The sequence below is a fragment of the Phaseolus vulgaris genome, chromosome 8 (assembly GCF_051622355.1).
Source record: "Phaseolus vulgaris cultivar YP4 chromosome 8, ASM5162235v1, whole genome shotgun sequence".
Classification (NCBI taxonomy): Eukaryota; Viridiplantae; Streptophyta; class Magnoliopsida; order Fabales; family Fabaceae; genus Phaseolus; species Phaseolus vulgaris.
The window spans coordinates 51,526,584-51,550,223 of record NC_143505.1 but is presented as its reverse complement, the minus strand read 5'-3'; the positions used below and the strand labels follow the sequence as shown (position 1 = coordinate 51,550,223).

Sequence of the window (23,640 nt, the reverse complement as noted above, 5' to 3'; positions counted from 1 at the left end):
TCATTTTCATCCCAAGCTATGTAGGCTCTTTTTGTCTTGCCTTTCTTCTCCTTGTAGCTTGTCTTTTTCTCTTTGCTCTTGTTGGGACAATTTGCCTTTATGTGACCTTGCTCACCACAACCAAAACAAGTATAGTTATTTGAATTAAATTCATTGGGTTTCTTGTTTCCATACCTATCCTTGTTGTTGTCTTTGTTGCGGTTTCTTTTTAGGAATTTGCTGAATTTTCTTGACAGCAAACTAAGATTTTCCTCATCACTATCATCACTTGAATCTTGCTTTCCCTTATGTTTGGATGCTTTCAAGGCTATGCTCCTTGTGTGCTTATCTTCACTCTCTTGAACATTGAGTCTATTCATCTCTAGCTCATGTTCCCTAAGCTTTCCAAACAAAGAGGCAACACTTAATGATGTTAGATCTTTAGATTCGGAAATAGCAGTTACCTTTGGTTGCCATGCTCTATCAAGACATTTCAAGATCTTGATGTTCAGCTCTTCTTTATCAAACGTCTTGTCTAGGCTCATAAGGTGATTGATGATGTGTGTAAACCTTTTCTGCACTTCAGCTATGGTTTCACCTTTAAGCATTCTAAACATCTCATACTCTTGGATGAGAGCATGCTTTCTAGCTCTTTTCACCTCATTTGTTCCTTCTTGAGTGACTCCCAAAGTATCCCACATTTCTTTTGATGATTTGCATTGTGACACCCTGAAAAACTCATCAGAATTTAAACCAGAGGTTATAATATTTTTGGCAATGCAATCGAATTTGGCCTTTTTACTTTCTGCATCAGTCCATTGAGACCATGGCTTCTCAATGACAGAACCATCTTTTTCAAACGTTGGGATAAAAGGGTCATTTTCAATTGCATCCCAAATTCCTTTGTCAAGAGATTCCATAAATATTTTCATTCTAACTTTCCAAAACTGGTAATTCAAACCACAAAACAAGGGTGGTCTGTTTATTGAGGCACCTTCCCCAAACGGTAGTCTATCAGCCATTTTGAAAGATTTTAGGATCAACTTGAATGACTTTCAAGAACCAAGCTCTTGATGCCAATTGTTAGAAAAGATGGCTTTAAACTAGAGGGGGGTGAATTGTTTAAAGGGGTTTTCGCAAACTTTTCAAAGCTAGAATGAACTTATTTCAGAAACCAATTGATTTAGCAATTCAGTTAGCCAAAACAGCAAGCAAAACTGTAATATTAGAAAAAAACAATCGGTTGTTTCTTCGAAACAATCGGTTATTTATACCAGCAAACAACAAACAAACTGAAATTAAAGAGTTAGGGATAGAGAGATTGTACACAGTTGTTTATACTGGTTCACTCCAAACAAGAGCTACATCCAGTCTTCTCAGAAACCCTGAGGATATCCACTAAGCAATCACCACTTGATCACTTACACCACAACCAAGAGAATGACCTTAAACACCTCAAGAAACACACTCTCCTTGGCCAACACTAAGATTGCTGATCTTGAACACCTCAAGAACACACAGCCAATCTCAGCAAAACACACACACGAATTGTTCAGCAGTTTACAAAGATTACACTTGTTACAGATGAATATCTGAAATCAATACAAGTAGAATCCTATTCAGCACCTTGATCAATCTCCCAACTCTTAAGCAATCTCAGAACTCTTTGAAAAACTCTTAGATCAAAACTTTGTTTCAAGATTCTTAAAACTTAAAAACAGTTTTTCAGAATATATCTAAGAATATAGTTTGTTATCAAATCTTAACAAACTCTTAATTGCATTTAAAATAGATTGGTCAAAGCATTTAATGACTGGAGCGTATTCAGTTAAAGCATTTAAAGCTCAGTAAAAGAAAACAGTTTTTCTGTTATGGTTTCAAAACAAACAATCGATTGTTTCCTCGAATCAATCGGTTGTTTTGTTACTTAACAAAATTCACCATTCAAAAAACAGTTTTCAAACTTTCTCAAAACACCTAAGTGTAAACAATCGGTTGTTTCGACAAAACAATTGGTTGTTTCAACTTAGTTTAAAAAACATTTTGCTTTGTTAAAATTGAGATGCTAATTGCTTTGAGATTTAATCTAAGGGTTGATTACAACATTAAACTACCCCAGAGCAAAGCTTAAACTAGCACAGCAGCATCAAGCAAAGCAGAGGCTTCATCATCCTTCAAAGGATTTGGATTCTTCAAAACATTGAACACCACTTTGTTCAACAATAACAACCCCGTGTAGAAATCTAGGACATAATAGGCGTCAACCTTATTGTAGAACTAAACATCATTATAAAGACTAGCTAGTCTTTCCAAATTTACTCATATTATATAAATCTTAGACATTAATGCACATCCAATTAAAAAAATGTTAAAATAATTTAATCTCTTTGTTTATGATAAAATTGCATACATTAATCATCTTCTGATATTTACTTCAATTATATTTAATTAGAAACTCGTTATTTAGTGCAAATATGCATTGCACATATCCCAAGTTATGTGGTCCACACAAACTATTCAACCTAATATTTACACATTGTCCTAAAACTTGCTCCAACAAATGTGTTGGCAAGTAAAACTTTGATCTTATTGCTCACATGTATTATCCAAGGAAAGGGTAATAAATCATTGAAGGAAATTCAAACAACATCAACAAACTAAAACACATTATTTGTAACGATGTTATTTATCAGATTTATAGGACCACACAATGTTACTATTAATGTGTGAGGAATCATTCACCAAGGCACGTGATGTTATTATTCCCTCATAGGTCATACTTATCATTGTTTCTTGGTAAATGTGTTTTCATATTTTCGTTGTCCTATACAACATTCATACTCAACAACATTTGGCCTATTCATTTTGAAAGGAAGTAAATTTAAAACAAACACATGTTTCATCGATAAATTTCATAATCCAAAGTAAAATTAACATATACAACTAACATACATATACATGTTTTACTTCTTCATATAATCAAAGAATGGAGAAATTTGACTTCACCAACATCATAATTTCTCAAATTTCTTTATTGCATGTCTATTCTAATTGTGAAATAATAATAAAAAAACCATGAAGTAGATTACTTTGAAAGTGTTTCTCGCTAAAATTTTACAATCCCTTAAGACTACACATTGACAAAATGAAAGTAAAGAATTTGTAATAAAAATTATGAAGGAAGAGACTTCAACAAATTGTATTTTCATCAATCAAAATCAAAATGATAGAAAATGGTGTCCATATATATGATATCTATATATATATATATATATATATATATATATATATATATATATATATATATATATTTATTTATTTATTTTATTTATTTTTATTTTTTTGAAGTTAATTTTTATTACAATTATTAAATTACATATTATATTTTCAAAATCTATTAATAAAATTATATGAGTGATGCATTTAACTCAAATTAGAGACCATGTTAGTTTAGTTTAGAATTACCTCTAATGTTAACCTCCAATTTTATTTTAAATGTTGTTTTTCATTTTTCTTGTTTACAATTTAATTTTCATTTAGAATTATATTTATATTTATAATATTAACTTAAATAATGAATTTAAATTATTACCTAAATTTTCATTTTCTTATTAATAAAATTTCTCACAATTAAATAACTTAATAAATCAATTATATCTAAATCACTAAATTCGTTATATTAAAATTCATATTTTTCAACACAAAAATTAAAAAAAAAACTATTTTTTACAACAATCATGTCAAGTTATTTTAATACATACATACATACATATATATATATATATATACATACATATATATATATATATATATATATACACACACACTTCAAATTAACGAATTTAGTAAATAATTAAAATTTCATGTTCATATTTACTTTTTAAATATTTTAATGATAATAAAAACTAAATTTTTAAATACAAATGTCATTATAAAACAAAACTCAAAATATAGCAATAAATTTTTATTTTTATCAACAAAATTCATCAGAGTTGAATAAGTTAATAAATAATTTAACAAAAATTTATAATTTAAAAAATTACAATTATCTTAAAATTTATTTTATTAATTTAAATTTATTTGTTAAATTTTAAAATGTTGATGAAACATAAGAATAAATATAATTTTGATCAATTAATTATAGTAAACAAATTATTAAAATTTAATATTTCAATTTTAAAATATTTTTAATTATTTATTTATTTATTTATTTTTATATATTTTTATTTATAAAAAAAGTAAAAATATATAATTATGCTAGAATACGGATATAATCGAGTTTTCAAGGATCAGTAGAGTTGGTAGTCAAATTTTGACTTTCCGAATTAAATTAAGACCTAAAAAAATTGTTTTTCTTTAACTGTGATTGTTTTTAAAACTTCTGTGCTATGTCAGAAAAAGAATCCATTATGTCTGTAGTAGAAGTTGAAGAAGAGAATGTAACAAAATAGACAGTTTTTTATTGAAAAAAAAAACATTATTACATTCGAAATATAAAATCATAATAATATTAGTAATTTAATTTTCAACCGTTTTAAAGTAGTCTTGAAAATCGATGCTAAGAAACTATAAGATTAAGAATTTATTTTACTTAAAATGTAATATTTAATATTATTACCACACTGACACAAATTTTCAATTTGAAAGACACTGGTTTGGAATATGCTGAATATATCCAGGGAATAACGCTATAAGTCTACAGTGTTAACTACCAACCAACCGTCAAAGTTAAATAATTTAAAATTATAAAAAAAATTATTATTAAAAAGTAAAAGAAGTAATTAGAAAAATAAAATAAAAGAAAGTTAGATTTTTCGCTTCATCTTCGTTCTCACTGGTATCAAATCAGAAGGTTCTAGAGTGGAGCATGATTGTCAAAAAAAAACATTTTGTATCAAAATTCTTCACGCTTCCTCTGCTTTTTGCTTCCGTTTCCTTGCAGTCGAAACACTCTCTTCTTGCGTCGCGTGATTCTTCTGCTGGTACGTCAAATGCCGACGGTGTTATTGTCATCGTTTTCTTTCATGTGTTATTATTCGATTTCTATTCCTTCAATCCAACTTCGTTTTCTTGCTCGCACCAGAAATTGTTGGCTACTTGTTCTAGGAAATGTTCCTCCGTCGGATCAAAAAGCTTGCTGAACACGTTAATGCATGTGCGTCTAGAATAATTTTATTAGCTACTGTTTGATTCGGATTCCAAATTCCAAAATTCTAGTACTGGTTTCCGATTTTTGAGATCTCGCGGAGTAGAATTAGATTCGGTTTTTAAGTCTATCCGTTCATTCTGTAGCGATCCTTGAGCGTGCAGATTTTCTACAAATTGTTATTTTTTATCATATTCTTTTACTGCGAAGAACGTTCTTACAAGAGGCACCGGTGAGCAGTGTGGATCGCACAATTCTGTCCTGTGTAGTAGGGATGGAGAGGAAGGACGTACATTTAGGAAATTATTAAAAGGATTTATGATCATATTTACGAGAATTTGATTTTTAACGAAGTTAATAGCATTATAATATGATATTATGTTTTTAGCCGACTTAACTTTTGTTGTTATTCTTTTACTGTTAGAGATGCGTCTTCACCCTTCTTGACTAAGTGGTCTTCGATTTGATCTCTCTTGCTTTCAATTTTTTAATTACATAAAGAAATAAAGAAAAGGTACATTTCAACACTTGAGGTTGGTTGCACTGTTGAGATCTAAGAATAAAAACCATATATTTTTCTTTAGCTAGAAAAGAACTTATGCTTTTAAGTCCTTTTCCCTTATATGCTGTTGTGTTAGCTTGCAACTTTTGGGAATTCAGGTTAGCAAATTAAAACTTTTTGCTGCTTTGTATCTTAGCTTTTCTGACAAAAGCTGACTAATCAAAACTTTTCCGTGCTTGATTCTTGCGATTGGTTTCTCTGTTTAGGTTATCTATTCACAAGGGTGTATAGCTTAGTATTTTATAAATCCGGCCTGGTGAAACCTCTTTTGGTAACTCTTTTATGTTGTTTTCTTTTCTTTTTATGTAACTGCAGGTATGGATAGTGCTGCAGGTCAAATTCTCTATCCTTTGCACCGTTGCAAAACTGTTCACCTGGTTTGTTGAATTTTATCCTTGAATCATATTTGTTTCTCTCAATTTCTTAAAAATGAAGTGAAGGTACTGGCTTATGGTTTACCCGTTTATTTCATAAAGGGCCTAATAAGATGAAGTCATACATGTCGCATACATGCTTTATCTGTCAAAAAATAATTTTAAATAACTAAAACAATTAAAACATAGTGGTTCAAATTAGTTTTCAGTCATCAGTTTTGAACGGGCTCTTCATCACTGAAGTTTCATTCCTTCTCTTTCTAAGTTATTCGAATCACTGACGCAGATTTTCCAGTCAAAACAACTGACTCGTTCCAGTTCTTTATTGCTTTTCCTCACTAATACATTGTGATGATCTTTAAAAAAAAAGGATGAGTGCGTGAAATTCAGTTTATTCGGACTAAATTCCTTAAACTTAGTATTTCATCACAGAAATTAGAACATCTTCAATGCAAGAGTAATAGTCATAATATTAAGTTTAAAATATTGGTCTTATAAGAAATTCATGTTGAAGCATACTAACATGACATGAGAAGGTCCTGAGAAATGAATAAAAAATGCTTTTCACGGTGGACAGATTGTACATGTTTAAAGTGTACGTAAATTTTTTTAAAAGTATAAATCTTATAAAATCATTGCATTGAAACTAAATTTTCAAAAAAATATTTTAAAAATGATGTGGTAAGAAGGGACCAAAATAAAGTAAAATAAGATCAAATGGTATGACCCTTAAATTGAAAATATCCTTATCTGTTGTGCAGTTTTTACTCTTCTTGAGATCATTCATCATTTGCATCACTTTCTATGGTATTAATGTCTTGTAAAAATTTGTACACAGGTTAGGCATGCTCAGGGAGTTCATAATGTTGCAGGAGAGAAGAACCATGATGAATACATGTCTTACGATTATTTTGATGCACACCTAACCCCTCTTGGGTGGAACCAGGTACTTGCTAGGCAGATTTATTTAATGTCATGTTTTTGAGTATTTCTGGTTGGTTTTTATGTTTTGCAGAATTCCTTTCAGTGATTTCTTATCAAGGAAACAATGAGTCAATATCAATGTTGTTGTATGATAGATCTACATCTACTTAGTTCTTTCCCTGGTCAATTTTTGGTTGTTAAACGTCATGGTGGAATGATTGTGCTTTGTGGCTCTGACAGGTTGATAATCTGCGAAAACATGTGAAGGCATCTGGACTTTCGAAAACTATCGAACTTGTTGTGGTTTCCCCATTGTTAAGGTATAACTCAGTTGTTATTTGGAATTTTTCTGAGACACATCACTTTCACTTTGATTCTGTTATTTTTTTTTACTGTATTGCTAAAATTGTACATCTGAACTGAACAAGTTTGCAATATGAGCCATGTCTAACTATGAGTGTATTTTATCTGTTGTTTTATATAAACATACTTATGAAATGTGTAAAAGGTCCTTCACAAAGCAGGGACTATGCTGCATCAGACAACTGTGGATATAACACCAGAAGTTGGCCAGAATGACTGAATATTAGGATATAGTTAGTGAAAACTTAAATTTTTTTATGATTGGTCATGTATGAACCGGTTGTTATGTTTTCTTCTGCCGCCTGACTTGAAACCAATAGAACACAAATATTGGGATAATTAGGGAAACTATCTGACATTAGTTTTTGAATTGCAACATATCGTGTCTGCTGATCTATTATATTGGTGCCTGTGTTTTTTATTCTCTACTCCTGTTATTGTAATGTCTTCATGTTCTGCTTTCGTTTAAATCATTATAACACTAGGAAGGGACTTCTAATATCTCTTCAAATTTAAGAGAAGATGGAAACAATATCAGGCATATCTTTTATGTTTTATGTGTGGATTCTTTAGTTTAATTATTGATGTTGAGATAGAACTTGACCTAGTTGATATGATATATTGATGGTGTGAAGAAATCTTTTTTAAATGTCTTTCATTTAGTAAGAAAATAGAATCCTTCTGTTTTGGAGCTATTGTGAATTGAAATTGCTAATTATTACATTACAGGACCATGCAAACAGCAGTTGGAGTCTTTGGTGGTGAAGTATACACTGATGGGATTAGTGAACAACCTCTTATGATGGAAAATGTCGGACACAGTGATCATCTTGCAGTTTCTAGTCTGAACTGCCCTCCATTTATAGCAGTGGAGCTTTGCCGAGAGCAAATAGTATGTTACTATTGCAATTCATGATAAGTATTGTCTTGCTTTGCAGTTTGGGTGATTGAATAAACTGATTTAAATCATTCCCTTGGTTTCTCAAATTCGGGTAGTTCCTAAAATCTGGAAAATACAGATCAACCACCTGAGTTTACAATGTGGCTTCTGGACCATTGACCGTCATCTCAAGCTTTAACACTGCTCAAGGAAATTGATGAAAATGTGTCTGTCTGTCTCATCTTTTTTTGTTCGCTCACTGAATAACTTCAAATCATTATATAAGCTTTCTGAGAGTTTAAAATGGCTCTAAAAGGTTATACTTGCTAGTCCAGACATTTCCCAGTACTGTTTGTTGTTATGTTACGTCTGATTATGACATCTTCAACAAGGTCTCCTGAATTTTTGAACTGTCCAAAGTTGGTTGGTTCTTTGTAGTATGTAGTGGTATGGCTTCTTTGAATTATTTTATAATGTGCTGTTTACCCTTTATAAACTTTTTCAATCCGTTTCACCAAACAATTAATAGAGGTTACTTGTTTCAGTATCTATGTATGTGGCCAGTGAAGTTGTAACTATAGCGACAAGATTAAATTAAGGCGAGGAGGGAAAAAAACATTGAAATACCTCCCGCGTATCGTTTTAAATTCTTTAGCTATAAAAATAATATTAAATATAATGCTTTATTTTTCTAATACAGGGAGTTCATCCTTGTGATAAGAGAAGAGCCATCAGCGAGTACCGGAATATGTTTCCAGCAATTGATTTTTCATTTGTAAGTGTTTATTTTAACTATCAAGTTTGTTCTGATGCACACTGGTTGCCAGGGGATAAATAGAATAATATGGTCGAACAAGATTCATGCTTAATATGAAATCTGTTTAGATTGAAAGTGAGGAAGACATTTTGTGGAAACCCGACGTCAGAGAGAAGATAGAAGAAGTTTCTGCTAGGGGCCTGAAGTTTTTGGAATGGTAAGCGATGAAATAATTTTATGTATGTTTGTTGTCAATGACAATGCATATTTAACATATCTTGCTGAACAAAATGGTAGGCATAGAACAAAGTGGCCTGAGCAAACTAAATTTAAGCTTCCTTCATATTTGCATAATTGGAATTTAGAAAGAAAAAATGCATTGGTTTGGATCACTTCAATTGTTTGCTGAGATTTTTGCCTTGTTTTTGCATTGCATGTGAAACACTTGTTTGCGATTTCTGTGGCTTCATATTATATTTAGATTTTAAAGAATGTGAGAAGGTGACTTTGCAATGATGCCAAAATCTACTTTTTACATGGTTCGGCACATTCTTGTCTTTTCTCTCCCAGCTTGAACATGTTTTACACAATTATTTGTTGCAAGTGTCATCTAGCAGCAGAAGGGTTACAACCAAAGAGATCTAACATCTTTTCCCCAAATTTTGTTCTGTTGGTTCAGGCTGTGGACACGTAAAGAGAAGGAGATAGCAGTTGTTACCCACAGCAGTTTTCTGTTTAATACCCTTCGTGCTTTTGGAAAAGATTGTCACCCAGATATGAAGAGTGAAATATGCAAACAGTAAGAAGCATTTCCCTTAACTAATCGATTAGAAGCATATTCAGGTTTGATATATGCTTGGATAATAAATAATAAGGTATTTTTGAAAATGTTTCCTGAACACTAAGAATCAATTATAATCCTTCAAGAAAAGCTAGGAAACATAAAGAAATAATCTTCATAACTTTATTTTATGTTGTTTGAATATAATCCAAATTAATTACTTAGTGTAAATATGTTTGCAAGCCCTACACGTGTTCGACTTTCATTAGACTGATTGATATTTTTGTTTTGCAGCTTTGGTAATTGTGAGCTGCGTTCAGTGGTCATCATTGATAGAGGGTAAGCATTTTACTTTCAGAACCCAACTTCTATTCAATCTTATGCAGAAAATTCATTTGAGTATTTATACCTGCAGTATGATTGGATCAAGTGAATCAACTACCAACTATCCTGGCAAGATTCCTTCTGGCCCTGATGTTCCCAGTGAAGCTGCTGACTAAAATCACTCAGGGATTAGGCGGAACAAACTCCTAGCTCCTCTTTTCATTAGTATAACATGGTTCATTCTTCATTGCATTTACAAGCAAGGATTCAATTTTTTGTTTGACTGGAACAAACTCAATCCATACATTATCAAAATTCCTATTTCCTGGCATAAAGTAGATTGGTAACATGTAGGTGCCAAATTTTAAGATGATAAAGAGGATGTGATTATAACAAGTTTAATTTAAATTCATATATGAACAATAGAGAGTTGCTTCTCCATTTTATCCAAGTACATTATAAACATGTATACTTGCTACATTTGCTTTGCTTAGGAGTTAATTAAACCAAATTTAGTTTGCTTAGGATCTGTAATGTAATGGGAATGAATAGAATATCCAAATTCACTCTCATTTTCACAACGTATCTTTATTATTAATACAAATTATCAAATATCCTATTTTATCAAATTATTTACTTATCGTTCCTTCATTTATTTTGCTAAGGGAACTATTGTCTATTGCACCAAGAAGTAACTTGAGACTATATCCGATTTTAAAAAATTGAATCAGATTAGACCAACTAGTTGTTTGGAGTTTGATAATGTTATTAATTTATACAATTCAAAAACAAAATTCATGTATGTATTTTGATAAAAATAATAATTTAAACTATCTTTTAGATTTATTTTTTGTTTAATTTATAAAATTTCTATTTTTAAAAACCTTTTGGAATAAACAAAGGCTTCTTGTTGAGATTATATATATATATATATATATATATATATTTTGTAGTTTTGACCTACTTTATTCAAGATAGATCAATCATTAAAGAGTAAAACTCTAGTAATTTTGAATGTGAACTAATCAAGTTTCATTATTTAATCCTTTTAAGTAAATTTTTTTATATTGTAACGTGTATAATATGATTAATTTCTATTTTACTCTGTTGTACAATATTAAAATATGATAAAATTAATGTGAATTTCATTAAATGTGTGAATTTCATTTTGTATTAGTAAGTGTTATTTTTAAAGTAATAAAACCACAAATTTTAATAAATTATAGTTGTAGATAGTATTTTAATAACTATTTAAATTTAACAAATTTATAACTAATTATATTATATGCACGTGCATTTTATTTCTGATTAAAAATAGCTATCTTCAAAAACAAAATATGCAATTCTATATTTCTATGTCAGTTTTTTTATCAACTAATAAGCTTTATTGTTGGCATAGTTCTTATAATTTTCAAAACTTGAAAAAAAGTTTTAAGGTATTTGTAAAGTTGTTAAGAAAAGAAACTCCCCCTCCTTCTATTTTTTTTTGGGGAATAAGGATGTTTCTTCTTTAATTCTTACAATTTTTATTTTTCCTTTCACCTCTAATTTTTCAAAATATTTAAATTATTTTTGACAATTTTGAATGATTTTGGAATAAGGAATAGGAAAATGTATTTTCAGAATAAAAAAATTTGAAGACAAAAAAACTATTTAAAATAATTTTTTGAAACATATTTTTTGACTTTTCTAAGTTCAAAATTCATAAAATATGTTTCAGAAAGTATGCTCCAAAAATATTTTAGAAAAAGTCATCTGAAAATCACTACTAAAAGAAATAAAATAGTCTTTTTTTTTTTAAATGATGGGATGAAAGAAGAAATTTGTTGGGGGTGGTGGAAGAAACACCTATACTCTAAAGTTCTTATGAAAAGACAAATAGCTCACTCCAATTATATTCCATGTCCTGAATTTCTTAAGTTGTTTCTTTCTGCACTTTCATACCTTTTTCTGACACCTATAGGTAAATCGGAAAAGACCATTTTAATTTTATAAAATACATTTTGAATTTTGAATTCTATAATAGTGATGTATTTATTTTTATTAACCCTTCGGTATTGTAAAACTCTAAGATATTTTCAGATCTGCTTATATAATCTTGAATTTATTTATTTTTTTAAAAAAATATTTCAAATTATAAAATACGAAGAGGTATAATACAAAAATAATTTTCAGATTATCCATTCCAAAATAAAAAATATTTTTAATATTTTAATGGGTAGCACAAAAAACTATAGGAGAGTTGTATTGGTAGTGTGTAGTGTGTGGCATGGAAGCATCTAGAATATGGGAGCATTTTGAGGAAGACAATTGTGTTGTGTAAGAAAAATGTAAAACACATGGACCCACTTATTTGGTGTAATGTTTTTCCTGTGGGAGTCAACAACAATGTGAATTTCAAGGAACCAAATCCCACCAAGCTTTTAGTGAATTTTAAATATTTATTGTTCAAAAAAAGTTATATGAATCTAGTTGAATATTTTTTATTTACTCCTCTCAGAGTCAAATATTTTTTAAATAATTAGTTTTATATTAATTAAGAAAATAGATTAATTTTATACTTTAAAATAATTTGATCTTTGTAATCTCAAAATTTTGGTTTCTAATCTTTGTCGTTACACTCTTTGATTATTACCAAAATTCTCGTGCCCGGCATCATAATTGTATAAACTAACATTAAAAGAAAAAGCAATATATTAAGAAGAACTAAAAAGAAAAAATGAGAGGAACTAAACAAAGTAAAAAGCGACATAATTCTACAAAATGAGAAGGTAAAATATTTTTTTAATAATTAAACTATATACTAATATAAATCAAATGCATGAATTTTAATACACCAGACATTTCAATCTATGCTTTTCTTAAATTTAACTCAGGCTTAGCGTAATTCAAATCAAAACATTTATAAATTCAAAACACATATATATATATATATATATTATGAATTCAATCACATAATAACTCATGCACTATATCTAAAGTGTGTTCATTTTTTAAGAAAAAAAAAATCAACAAATAAATAGTTATAAGAAATGTACTTTCTCAACCTCCAAATCTTTGCGAATAGTACAACACCGAATCGAACACCCAAATCTTTAAAAATAATTCATTTTTAAATAACGGAAGAAAAAAAATGAAATGAAAGATGTTATACCGTGAAAAAGAAAGTAAATTTAAAACCAAAAAATATATTAATTTTTTTTCCACTATTTGTATAAAATATGTGGGTCTTCACCCGCGCACTTAATTGGAACCATGTTTAAATTTAATAAATAATTTTTATTCTGAGATAAATATTAATAAAACCATTTGAGTATAAATTGTAGTTATTTATAATTTTCAAAATAATAATTACGTAAAATCATTGGAGAAACAACTAACGGTTCCTGAATACTTTATTTAGAAAAAAATATATAATTATCTGTACTATAAAAATATAATATTTATTAAAAAATAAATGACAGAGATATTATTTATATACTTAAACCCTTACATAAAAATAATAATGTAATATTATTTTATAGTGGAACAGTGGCCTCCGAAGCGTATCCGTGCTGTATAAGGATATTCATTTTATTTTATAGTATGCAAATTTGAAATAATTTTACTTTTTATGCAATAGAATTATCTCAAATATAATTCTAAAAATAATTGTAAAATTAAAATTTTTGTTACATAGATAATGATTTAAAATTGAATGAAAATACAAAAAGATATTGTTGATATATTTTAATTAAAGTAATCCGATATAAGAATTTGTTAGATAATACATTTGTTTTGCTACTTTATTTTACAATGGTAGTTAATTAATTATATGAGTATCATAGGGTAAATTCTCTATCTAGCACCATTTACACTTGTATTTCTCTAATTAGCACCTTTTTGTTTTTATTTCCCTATCTAGCACCCCTTTGTTTTTATTTCCCTATCTAGCACCCTTTTATTTTTTATTTTCCTATCTAGCACCATTTCAAAAATAAATAAAATAATAATAAATTATTATTTTTTTATAATTTTAATTTTGAATATATTAAAAAATAAGTATTTTTAATGTTTAAAATAGTTAGAAATATAATTAATGAATAAAGAAATGAGTTTTTTACAAAATAAAAAAAAGTAATAAATTAAAAATGTTTAGTTTAAATTTTTTTTAAGAATGAAGAAAATAAAAAATTAAACTTTACAACAACATCTATAAACGTAAATTAGTATTTATTTTTATTATTATTGATGATGTAATTATGTTAATTTTAAGTAAAAAATACAGGATATAATTATAAAAAAATCAAAGTCAATTAGTATTAATTAATATTGAACGCACAAATAATATATAAGTGTCTATCTACCCTAAATGCAAAATCTTAAAAAAAAAACTAATGCAATTGCTACACTTAATGCTTAAAAATGAGAAGAAGAAAAATGTAAAAATAAATAAATATAGAAAATAAAACAACAACATTGCATCGGATCTTTCATGTTACGAAAGACTATTTGATGGAACTCAGAAATGAAGAGTATTGGTTTGCATACATTGGTCAAATACTATGTCCAAGTCCCAACATAAAAATAACCTCAAAGGAGAGACCTAAGTCAAGTCGAATAAGGACTGATATGGACATAAGAGAACAACATAATTGAACAAAAAAATGTTCATATTGTCAAACATTAGGACACACAAAAAGAACATGTCCCAACATTATTGAATTGTGCATTTCTCGTCATTAATTATGTTTCATTTCGCACAAACTATTTAATGTACTATTGAAAAAAATATCAAATGAATGATCATCTTTCATTTATATTTCTTTTAATGATCAGCATCTACTTATTTAGTATTGTCTTATATCTCTTATCTTTATCTTGTTTGGATTTTTTTTATATCTTGTATATTTATCTTATTTTGTTTTTCCTTTATTTTATATCTTATATGTTTTTAGTTATTATTTTTTTCTGCCATTGTTTATTTATTTTTGTTTTTATTTTATAATTGTTGTTTTTATTTTCTATACTTATTTATTTTTGCATTTTTTTCTTCTCATTTTTAAGCATTAAGTGTAGCATTTGCATTAGTTTTTTTTTTAGGATTTTGCATTTAGGATAGACGCTTCAATATTATTTGTGTGACCACTATTAATTAATACTATTTGACTTTGGTTTTCTTATAATTATGTCCTGTATTTTTTACTTGAAATTAACATGATTACACCATCAATAATAATAAAAATAAATACTAATTTATGTTTATAGATTCAACTTTTATGTTGTTGTATGGTTTAATTTCTTATTTTCTTCATTCTTAAAAAAATAATTTTAAACTAAACATTTTTAATTTATTATTTTTTAATTTTTATTTTGTAAAAACTCATTTCTTTATTTATTAATTATATTTATAACTATTTTAAACATTAAAAATACTTATTTTTTAATGCATTCAAAATTAAAATTATAAAAAAATAATAATTTATTATTTATTTATTTATTTTTGAAATGGTGTTAGATAGGGAAAAAAATAAAAGGGTGCTAAATAGAGAAATAAAAATAAAAGGGTGCTAGATAGAAAAATAAAAGCATAATGTTAGTTAGAGAAATAAAAGTGTAAATGGTGAAATTGAGCCTAGTATCATATGATATACGTGATGAATTTATAAGAGCGTGTGATTAAAGTGAATCGAGTATTATTAGCGCAAATACTCAATTAAATGTAAATATTAAATGAGAATATTTAATTTCTTGAAGGCTATAATTATTTTAACTTCTGTTTTAGTCAAGGTGTGAATGAATGCCATATAACTGTCATGAGATATTTATAACTTAATAGTCTTAAATATTTAAAATGGATCTATTCTGTAACTTAATAAAGAAAATATATTTTTTAATCATTTTGGCGCGTCCAGATAAAATGAATTAACTCTGCAATTAAAACTTTCTATTTTTTAGTCATTAAATTATACACGTTCTAATTAAATTCTACTAGTATGTTTTAATTTTTTTAATTAGTAGCTGAATAAGATAAAGCTATAAAGTAATATTATTATCTAAAAATAGAAATATAGAAAAGGAAAAACATTAGGCGTAGGTTATGAATGATGAGGATGCGTACCCCACCAGCGTCTCCAGGGAGGCCATAAAACTGATACCATTTTCTTTCTCTTTACCTTTTTGTATCGTCACGCCGTTTTCCATTACTCTCTTTCTCAACAAAACACACTCGAACACCAACCACTCTCACTCTCCAAATTCAATTCCCCGTTCCCTCCCAATTTCCAAACCCTAGCTCCATGGATTCCCGCGACTCCTCCCCTCGATCCCGCGACCCCGACGCCGACAACCACCACCACTCCTTCGACGATCCCCCGCCCTCCCTCCACTCCAAGGTCAAGCTCATGTGCAGCTACGGCGGCCGAATCCAGCCCCGCCCCCACGACAACCACCTCACCTACGTCGCCGGCGACACCAAGATCCTCACCGTAGACCGCCACATCAAGCTCCCCGCCCTCCTCACCAAACTCTCCTCCCTCGCCAACGCCCCCGCCAACGCCACCTTCTTCAAGTACCAGCTCCCTGGCGAGGACCTCGACGCCCTCATCTCCGTCACCAACGACGAAGACCTCCACCACATGATGCTCGAGTACGATCGCCTCTCCCGCGCCTCGCCTAGACCCGCACGCCTGCGCCTCTTTCTGTTCCCGCTCCACAACAATAACAGCAACATCAATTTCGCGCTCACCGATTCCAAACCCGAGCGCCAGTGGTTCGTCGACGCTCTCAACTCCGTTCAGGTTCCGCTTCTCGAAGGTTCTCCTCCGCCGCCTACGGCAGCGCCGAATCCGGATTTTCTCTTCGGATTAGATAAGCCGCCGCCGGCTCCCGAGGCTCCGCCGAAGACTCCTTCCCCGGAATCGGAATGCTTCTCCGAGGATCGTCCGGCGGTCAGAGATACCGAAACCGAAACCGGAACCGGAACCGAACGCGTGCTCGAACCTGAGATTCGGAGGCTGCAGATTGGTAACAATAATGAGCAACTATTGCAACGGAAGATGAAACTAGAGGAAGATAATAACGGTAGGGTTAACGGCGCGGAAGGTTTCTCTCAGACGAACACGGAGAATGTGACGCCGTTAGTTAGTCAAGGTTTTCACTCTGGAACGGTGTCGTTTTTGCAGGAGAGGAATAATGTGGGTTATTCGTTCGCGGTTCCTACGACCGGGAGTCAGATTTATCTCATTCAGACGCCTTCTGGAATTTTCCAAGCAGTTCGGCCTGTGACTGGACCGGTGGGGCAACCGGTTTATCTGGTTCCGGCGCCTAGTTCGGTTGGTGTGGCGGCGGAGCGTGGATATTCTGCGGGACAGGGAGGAGCGCGGTGGTGATGGGTGGAGCTGAGCGGAGAGAGAATGGGTTTAAAGGTGGCTTGAATCGTTGGTTTTGTGTGATAATGAGCGGTGGTTTTGGTTTTTCAATTTTTTTTTTACTTGTTTTGAATATTGAATATTGAATATTGGTTTGGAGTTTGGAAATTGTTTCCTGTGCATAGGTGCGTTATAGTTGAAGGGATTGAGGAATTGTTTTTGAGAGTGTAACTACTTTCAAATCAGTATATTGCTTTTGGTGTCATCACTGATTCTGTTCTGATTCTCTTCTGATTCCTCCACATTTTTCTTTCTCTCTCTTTTTCAATCTTTAACTTCCAATGTTTGGTTTGTAGGAGTAGGAGAGAGCACATTAGATTAATGGCTTCAAATATATAATTCATTTAATTTGTTTTAATATTTTTTAAACAATTATCTAATCATTAATGATAAATATTTTTTTTAACATACTGTTTATATTTTTTATTATTTTAATTTTAATTTTACTGATAATTTCAATAAATTTTAGATAATGAGTTTACCCCTTTACTTAATAATTCTTTTCTTTTTTTAATTAAAACAAATATATTTATTCTTTTCTCATTTATTTTTACTCCCTCATTTTTTTCTCTCTTCTCTGCTAAACAAAGATCTAAAGGCGTGTGTGAGTTTTAATGTTAACTTTATGGTTTATTTTCTTTATCTATTTTTTTTTTTACTTTTTTCTCATTTTTAAATTAAACACTTCTAATTTTTATTTTATTTACCACTTCTTTCTTTCTCGTTTTGCAAATAAGCAATATGTTTAGTGTAAAACAATACGGGAAGAGAGTGAAGATAAGAGAATGAAAAAAAGGAAGAATAAATGTCTTAAAAGAAATTAGTGAAGAAAAAAGAAGCAAAACAGCAAAAAAAATATAACATAATTAATTATTATAATGCATAAAATGCAAAAACGATTTAAGTTATGCTTCCACAGTCAATTCAATGTTGGACACCCTTGTGTAATTATGGAAGGTTGCTTACAGTTTTTAAATTTAATTTTTTCATATTATAATAATAACAACAACAAATACTATTACTAATAAAATAATAATAATAATACAAACAAGTAATAAAATAATATTTATATATTTTAGATTAAATAATCTTAAAAAATTAATTGTTAATTCATTTTCACCAATTTCTTTATTTATTTCCCTTTTTCACCAATGTTTTTTTTCCGAAGTATTATTATTACTTTAATTGAAGACACGAAAGAGATAGAAAATATAAAAGAATTTGATAAAATATTAGTTTAGAATGAGTATATGTTTGTGCTGTCCAGCAGGTTACCCCTTCTAAAAAAAGAATATTATTTTTATTTAAAATTCTGGTGACACTTTTTAGTTTTATAATCTCGGTGAGTTGGTGAAATGAAAAAGTACATTACAGATGTTTTTATGAAGCTAAAAAGTGATTATACCAAGGTGTCAGTTCTTACCGTACATACACACAGGTCTAAACTTTCCACAAATATTTTATTTTATAATTGTGTTTTGCCGACAAATGAGTTGCATGAAATAGCAGAAGCTTTTGTGGACAAGTGGCCTGTACTGGGGATTTTTCTAGAGGAAAGTGACATAACATTTCCCTATTTATTTTAATAATTTTGGTCACAGAATAGAAAGAGGTGATTTTAATCTTTCCTTTTATGCATTAGTCCCATTTGCTTCCTCACTCTCATTACTGAATTCAGGAAAATTAGACAGAACAAATGCAGACAATATCGCAGGCAATACCAGCCACTCTTCCTTTATCTGTTCACCAAACAAACAAATTATAAAGCAGACACTAACTAGTGATGTTTAGGAACAATTAAGATAAATCAAGAAGTGGAGCTTTTTGCTAAAATACCTCTAGAAATCCGTATTCTAAATCCATCAAAGCCACTGCTTTTCCATAAGGATATTTTCGAGAGAATTTTACTGCTGTCATAAAGCAACTTTCTTCTCCATTTCCATAGTTTGTAGTTTCATACTCCAATTTTCTACCTGGAAAAATAACCACCTGCGAAAAATTGAGTGTTAAGATTAACAACATTGGACCATAGAAGAATGCATCTCTAGCTCAAGCCCCAAATGAACTGAGTGAGATCAACTCAACATTCAGTAATAGAATAAAGAATCTATAGACAAAATTAAGGTTACATTCCGGGTGCCTGTGAGCTCAAAGAGCTCAAATAAACGTTTATCTTCATCACCGGTCTTCTTTATCTGTAACATCCAGTTAGAGTTCTCCATAGAGCACACTGTTCCTTTTAACTCGGCAAGAAGATGGGTTTTACCAGATGCAGTCCGACCAATCACTTTCTTATTGATACTACTCTTTGTCTTCTCAGTTGACAGGTTCCTGTATGCAAAAAGAACATGAGAAAATGGCAAGAAAAACTATATTTGTTAATTATGATTGTTATGACAAAACGGCAAGACAAAGCATCAAAGCTAGTGCTTGGCACTTTTTAGCAGAGTGCGAGAAAAACCCATTTTTAACTGGTTCAACATTGTTAACTACTAAACAACTCACCTAATGATATTCTAAATTCCACAAGTAGTTTGACTTACCCTGTCTGGATGTTGATTATCCTATTGCTAGCTTCGTTCACAACATTAATATTTGTCCAACATTTAAATTGCTGGAACCTTCTCGGAAGTAGGAAGGAAAAATAACTTTTTTGAATGGAAGCATAGAAACAAAGTGCAGCTTATACGGTGCTGAAACTGGAGGAGTTAAAGACAAACCAATGCGAATGCTAATAGGCTTTGACCAATTGGCGGTACACGTCAAATCTAACCACTTTTCTATTGGCAGTTTAGATGCTACATTTTGCAAATCCTCCAGATTGATTGAAGTTTTTCCCAATACTTTGGCTAGCTTTAGTCCTCTAAAGTTAAAACTTGGGCGAGAAATGAGTTCAAGGAGTAACTCTCCATTACTTTCACATTGGAAAACAGCAACTTGTTTCCCTCGTGTCTTTGAGGAAATTCTTAATTGCTTCTTGGTATTGAAAAACACATCTTCCTGTTTCTTGTTGAAGGACACAAGTAGCTTGCCTTTATGACCGGATGGTAAGTTTCTCACGTCAACAATCTCAAGCATCACCTGAATAAGAATCATGAACCCAAAATGTTGCAACAGTTGATGCCAAAAAAACATATGACAAGTTACACTTGTTAGGGGAAGGAATCCTCTCCAATGAAAAAAAATAACTTGAGATGGTCAAGTGTTATGATCTCACCATTTGTTATTTTAAACATCTACTTTCTATAAAAAAAATATTATATTAATAAAATTATTGAAAGACTAAGATCATGCAGTGATAAAGTAACTGTGTAGGATCCATTTCCCAGTTGCTAGTGTCTTCTCACGTAGCAAAGAATATAGAGGAATAAATATTGGAGGCTACCTGCACAAGCAGTTTCTGTGGAAGCTGAATGAGATTTTGGTTCGTGTTATTGGATGGAGCTGAAGAGTAGTGGTGACTATCAACTATTTTATACTTATCAACAGTAAGAGGAGATGGGGGGCTACCCCTGTACATCGCTCCTGCTTTCCAGTATCTTGAACCAAATGTCTCTTCCCACTGTGCGGTGGTTTCAGAAAAGCCGACATCCAGCTTTTGGCCTTTGGTCCTATCAGAATCTGTGTCATCATGTTGTAATACTTTGCCCATAATTGCCACTAGATCGTTACAGTAAGACACAGGATGCAATTGGTGAGAGTGCCATATGAGGTCAATGTCATAAGTTGGAACACTGAAGCGGTTTATACGCATCTCTTTATTCCTCTTGATCAAATGCAGAAACCCCTTGTATCTGGCAACAGCTCCTTCAAGAAAAGTATCCTCTTTCCAATAAGGCCTGGAAACCTGCAATTGAAGTTGGAGACCAATGGATAAGCATAAGCTGGTATTGCTTTCAGTCATTTTATTCATTGAGTAATTTCAGTACATACTTTAGCTGAATGCAAATCACCCTTACTTTCATTGAAGTGTTACTCCAAAACTAAATTACTCTATTACATATACTTAGTAATCACTTTACCAATTAAATGTATGATCAACTAGTTAAGAGTTCAGACTAAAGAGCATCTGCAACTGGCTTATTTGTTTATGGTACAATTTGAAGGTTAGGTAGGTATTAACAAGGTATGCCACTCCAAATCTAAATTTCTTAATTACCTGATAGAAGAAAGTATTCTGTCTTTTAACTGCTGAAATCAGATCATAATTGGTGGTACTTTGTTTGGCTTCCAAGAAATTTTCAGCAAAACCTTGTAATGAGTGATTGTTCGGACCAACAAGTTCATATGGCTCACTTGGATACATTGAATCCCAGATTTTCTCACTTTCCTCTTTGCTGGTTCCCTGAGTTGAAGATAACACATTCGAATTGCCTAATCTTCTCCCATAAAGTTCCATGCAGTCAGTTTTGTAACGCACCTGACACAGATGTTGAAAAGGGTAATTCCGTGATCACAACAATTCTTTCAGAAAACAAATTCACAAATAGAGAAAACTTATATGTGATTTTGGGTTCAAGCTTACCGGATTAAGCCTATGACAGTGCCAAATCCATTCACAATCAAGAGGCACAACCAAAGGGTTTTCTGTCACAGGTGACTCAATATGTTTGGCCAGTAAAGGAAGCCAACAATATTTATACCTAAAGACATGCACAAACAATTAAAACACAACTTTTGAAATAAAAGGTGAACATACAACAGAGGAAACATGCAGATTGCAGGCACTAAAATAGATCATAGGATTGTAATTACATGGAAAACTTGGTAAGAGCATGAGTAATACATCAAATAGTTCCAAAAATTACTCAGTACTAATTAACTTAGGTGTAATGTTACAAAAACAATAAACCATTAAAATGATAAAACATCAATTATTTAAATCTTCAGAATTAAAACAATAGTTTAATGCATAACATAATTGCTATAAATATTGTCAATTAACCAAAAACTACTATGATCACAAATTTTAAAATAATTATACAAAACTCAACAGATTTACCAGACAATAGCGATCATAAGTGAATGGAAATTTAATTTTTGTATACTACATGACATTCTAATAAAACTCTTAAAACCATCTTCAATTACAAGTTTCTTTTGATATATATATATATATACAGTATCTCAAAACTGACTAGCAAGATTAATATGCGTTAATCAGATGTTTCCATTGATCCCGGTTCGCGTCAATTAACAGTTAAAAATAGTAAGATAATTGTAGTTTAGTAATTTTAAGAATTAAAGTAAATGAAAACTTTAGATACTAAATTTATGGATAGTTTGAGGAAGTAACAGATACCTGTAAATAGCTATGTGTAAAAGTGGACCATCATCATAAAGGCCACGATTTCTATCAATCTCTGCGAGAAACAGAAGCTGTTGTTTAGCCGTAGCAACGAGGTTTTCGCTTAGCACGATCTTCTGTGCTTCACCCCACTCCAACTCTTGCTGTGTCTCCATCACTCAATTTTACCTTCAAACAGCTGAACAAAAAGATCACTATTGCAGTTTAAAGCTTTGAATCAACTTCGAAACGAAGATTCCTTCATTTTTCTGCCCTCAATCGTGAAGATTTGGACATTTTCGTTGTTTGAGGGAAGAAAATAAAACTCTGTTGAAAATTCATAAGCTACGCGCATATTTAGATTAGATTTTGAGAAGAAATCTCTGTTAATAGAAACTTCCTTTCGTTCTGACTAAGAAAACTATTGACGTGGCTATGTATTATTTTTTAATGACAGTTTAAAACTGTCTTCGCTAATTAATTTTGCAATTTCAAATTAATTTAGATGCAAAATAATAAATTGGATTAATTCTAAAATTATTAGAATGATAGTTTGGTTTTTAAAGAGAATAAGCTATCATTTTGATTCTTGAATTATCTCTATCCTAAAAAATCATATTTATTTAATAATTTTAAATAGTTACAACTGGAATAACATATAGACGCTAACATTTAATATAGTGTATAAATAAATAGTTACAAATTTTATTTTATAAACTGTTTTTATAAAATTGAGTTAAATTAATATTTTTTAAATTTTTTATATAAAACCTAAATTAAAGCATTATTTGATCCTCATCTTAAGAATTAACCTAAAATGCTTCTTAATTACATTAATTACTTCTTGAAAAAGT

The 23,640-nt window shown here is 30.5% G+C and overlaps 3 protein-coding genes across 6 annotated transcripts; 2 read left to right on the top strand and 1 right to left on the bottom strand.

Moving 5' to 3' along the window:
- The first annotated feature begins 4,800 nt into the window (after positions 1-4,800).
- On the top strand, positions 4,801-10,541 carry LOC137825557 (phosphoglycerate mutase-like protein 1). 4 transcript variants are annotated; one of them, XM_068631250.2, is made up of 11 exons: positions 4,801-4,961; positions 5,063-5,134; positions 6,003-6,064; positions 6,900-7,007; positions 7,226-7,305; positions 8,078-8,240; positions 8,929-9,003; positions 9,114-9,202; positions 9,665-9,784; positions 10,061-10,105; positions 10,182-10,541. In XM_068631250.2, exons 2-11 carry the CDS (start codon positions 5,089-5,091, stop codon positions 10,264-10,266), a joined length of 873 nt encoding a protein of 290 aa, XP_068487351.1. In that variant the 5' UTR covers positions 4,801-4,961; positions 5,063-5,088; the 3' UTR covers positions 10,267-10,541. The 4 variants fall into 4 exon arrangements, with proteins under 4 accessions (XP_068487351.1, XP_068487350.1, XP_068487352.1 ...); XM_068631249.2 differs by lacking the exon at positions 5,063-5,134; XM_068631251.2 differs by lacking the exons at positions 4,801-4,961; positions 5,063-5,134 and adding an exon at positions 5,303-5,785.
- Positions 10,542-16,145: 5,604 nt separating this feature from the next.
- Positions 16,146-17,707, top strand: LOC137826228 (uncharacterized). The gene has a single exon (XM_068632117.2). The coding sequence runs from the start codon at positions 16,369-16,371 to the stop codon at positions 17,458-17,460; it is 1,092 nt and encodes a 363-aa protein (XP_068488218.1). The 5' UTR covers positions 16,146-16,368; the 3' UTR covers positions 17,461-17,707.
- Positions 17,708-18,940: 1,233 nt separating this feature from the next.
- On the bottom strand, positions 18,941-23,238 carry LOC137826225 (glycine-rich domain-containing protein 2). Its single transcript, XM_068632112.2, is given in 9 exon segments — positions 18,941-19,238; positions 19,336-19,488; positions 19,629-19,830; positions 20,043-20,151; positions 20,154-20,580; positions 20,885-21,346; positions 21,659-21,919; positions 22,025-22,142; positions 22,802-23,238. Coding segments are annotated over 9 exon segments (2,001 nt in total). The 5' UTR covers positions 22,963-23,238; the 3' UTR covers positions 18,941-19,130.
- Between the last annotated feature and the right edge of the window lie 402 nt (positions 23,239-23,640).

Bases quoted from the DNA above. Each gene is read 5' to 3' on its own strand.
- LOC137826228 (XM_068632117.2), top strand. From the start codon at position 16,369: ATGGATTCCCGCGACTCCTCCCCTCGATCCCGCGACCCCGACGCCGAC.
- LOC137825557 (XM_068631249.2), top strand. From the start codon at position 4,847: ATGATTGTCAAAAAAAAACATTTTGTATCAAAATTCTTCACGCTTCCT. The intron at 8,241-8,928 runs GTATGTTACTAT...TTTCTAATACAG, and splicing joins AGCTTTGCCGAGAGCAAATA to GGAGTTCATCCTTGTGATAA. The intron at 9,004-9,113 runs GTAAGTGTTTAT...AAATCTGTTTAG, and splicing joins CAGCAATTGATTTTTCATTT to ATTGAAAGTGAGGAAGACAT.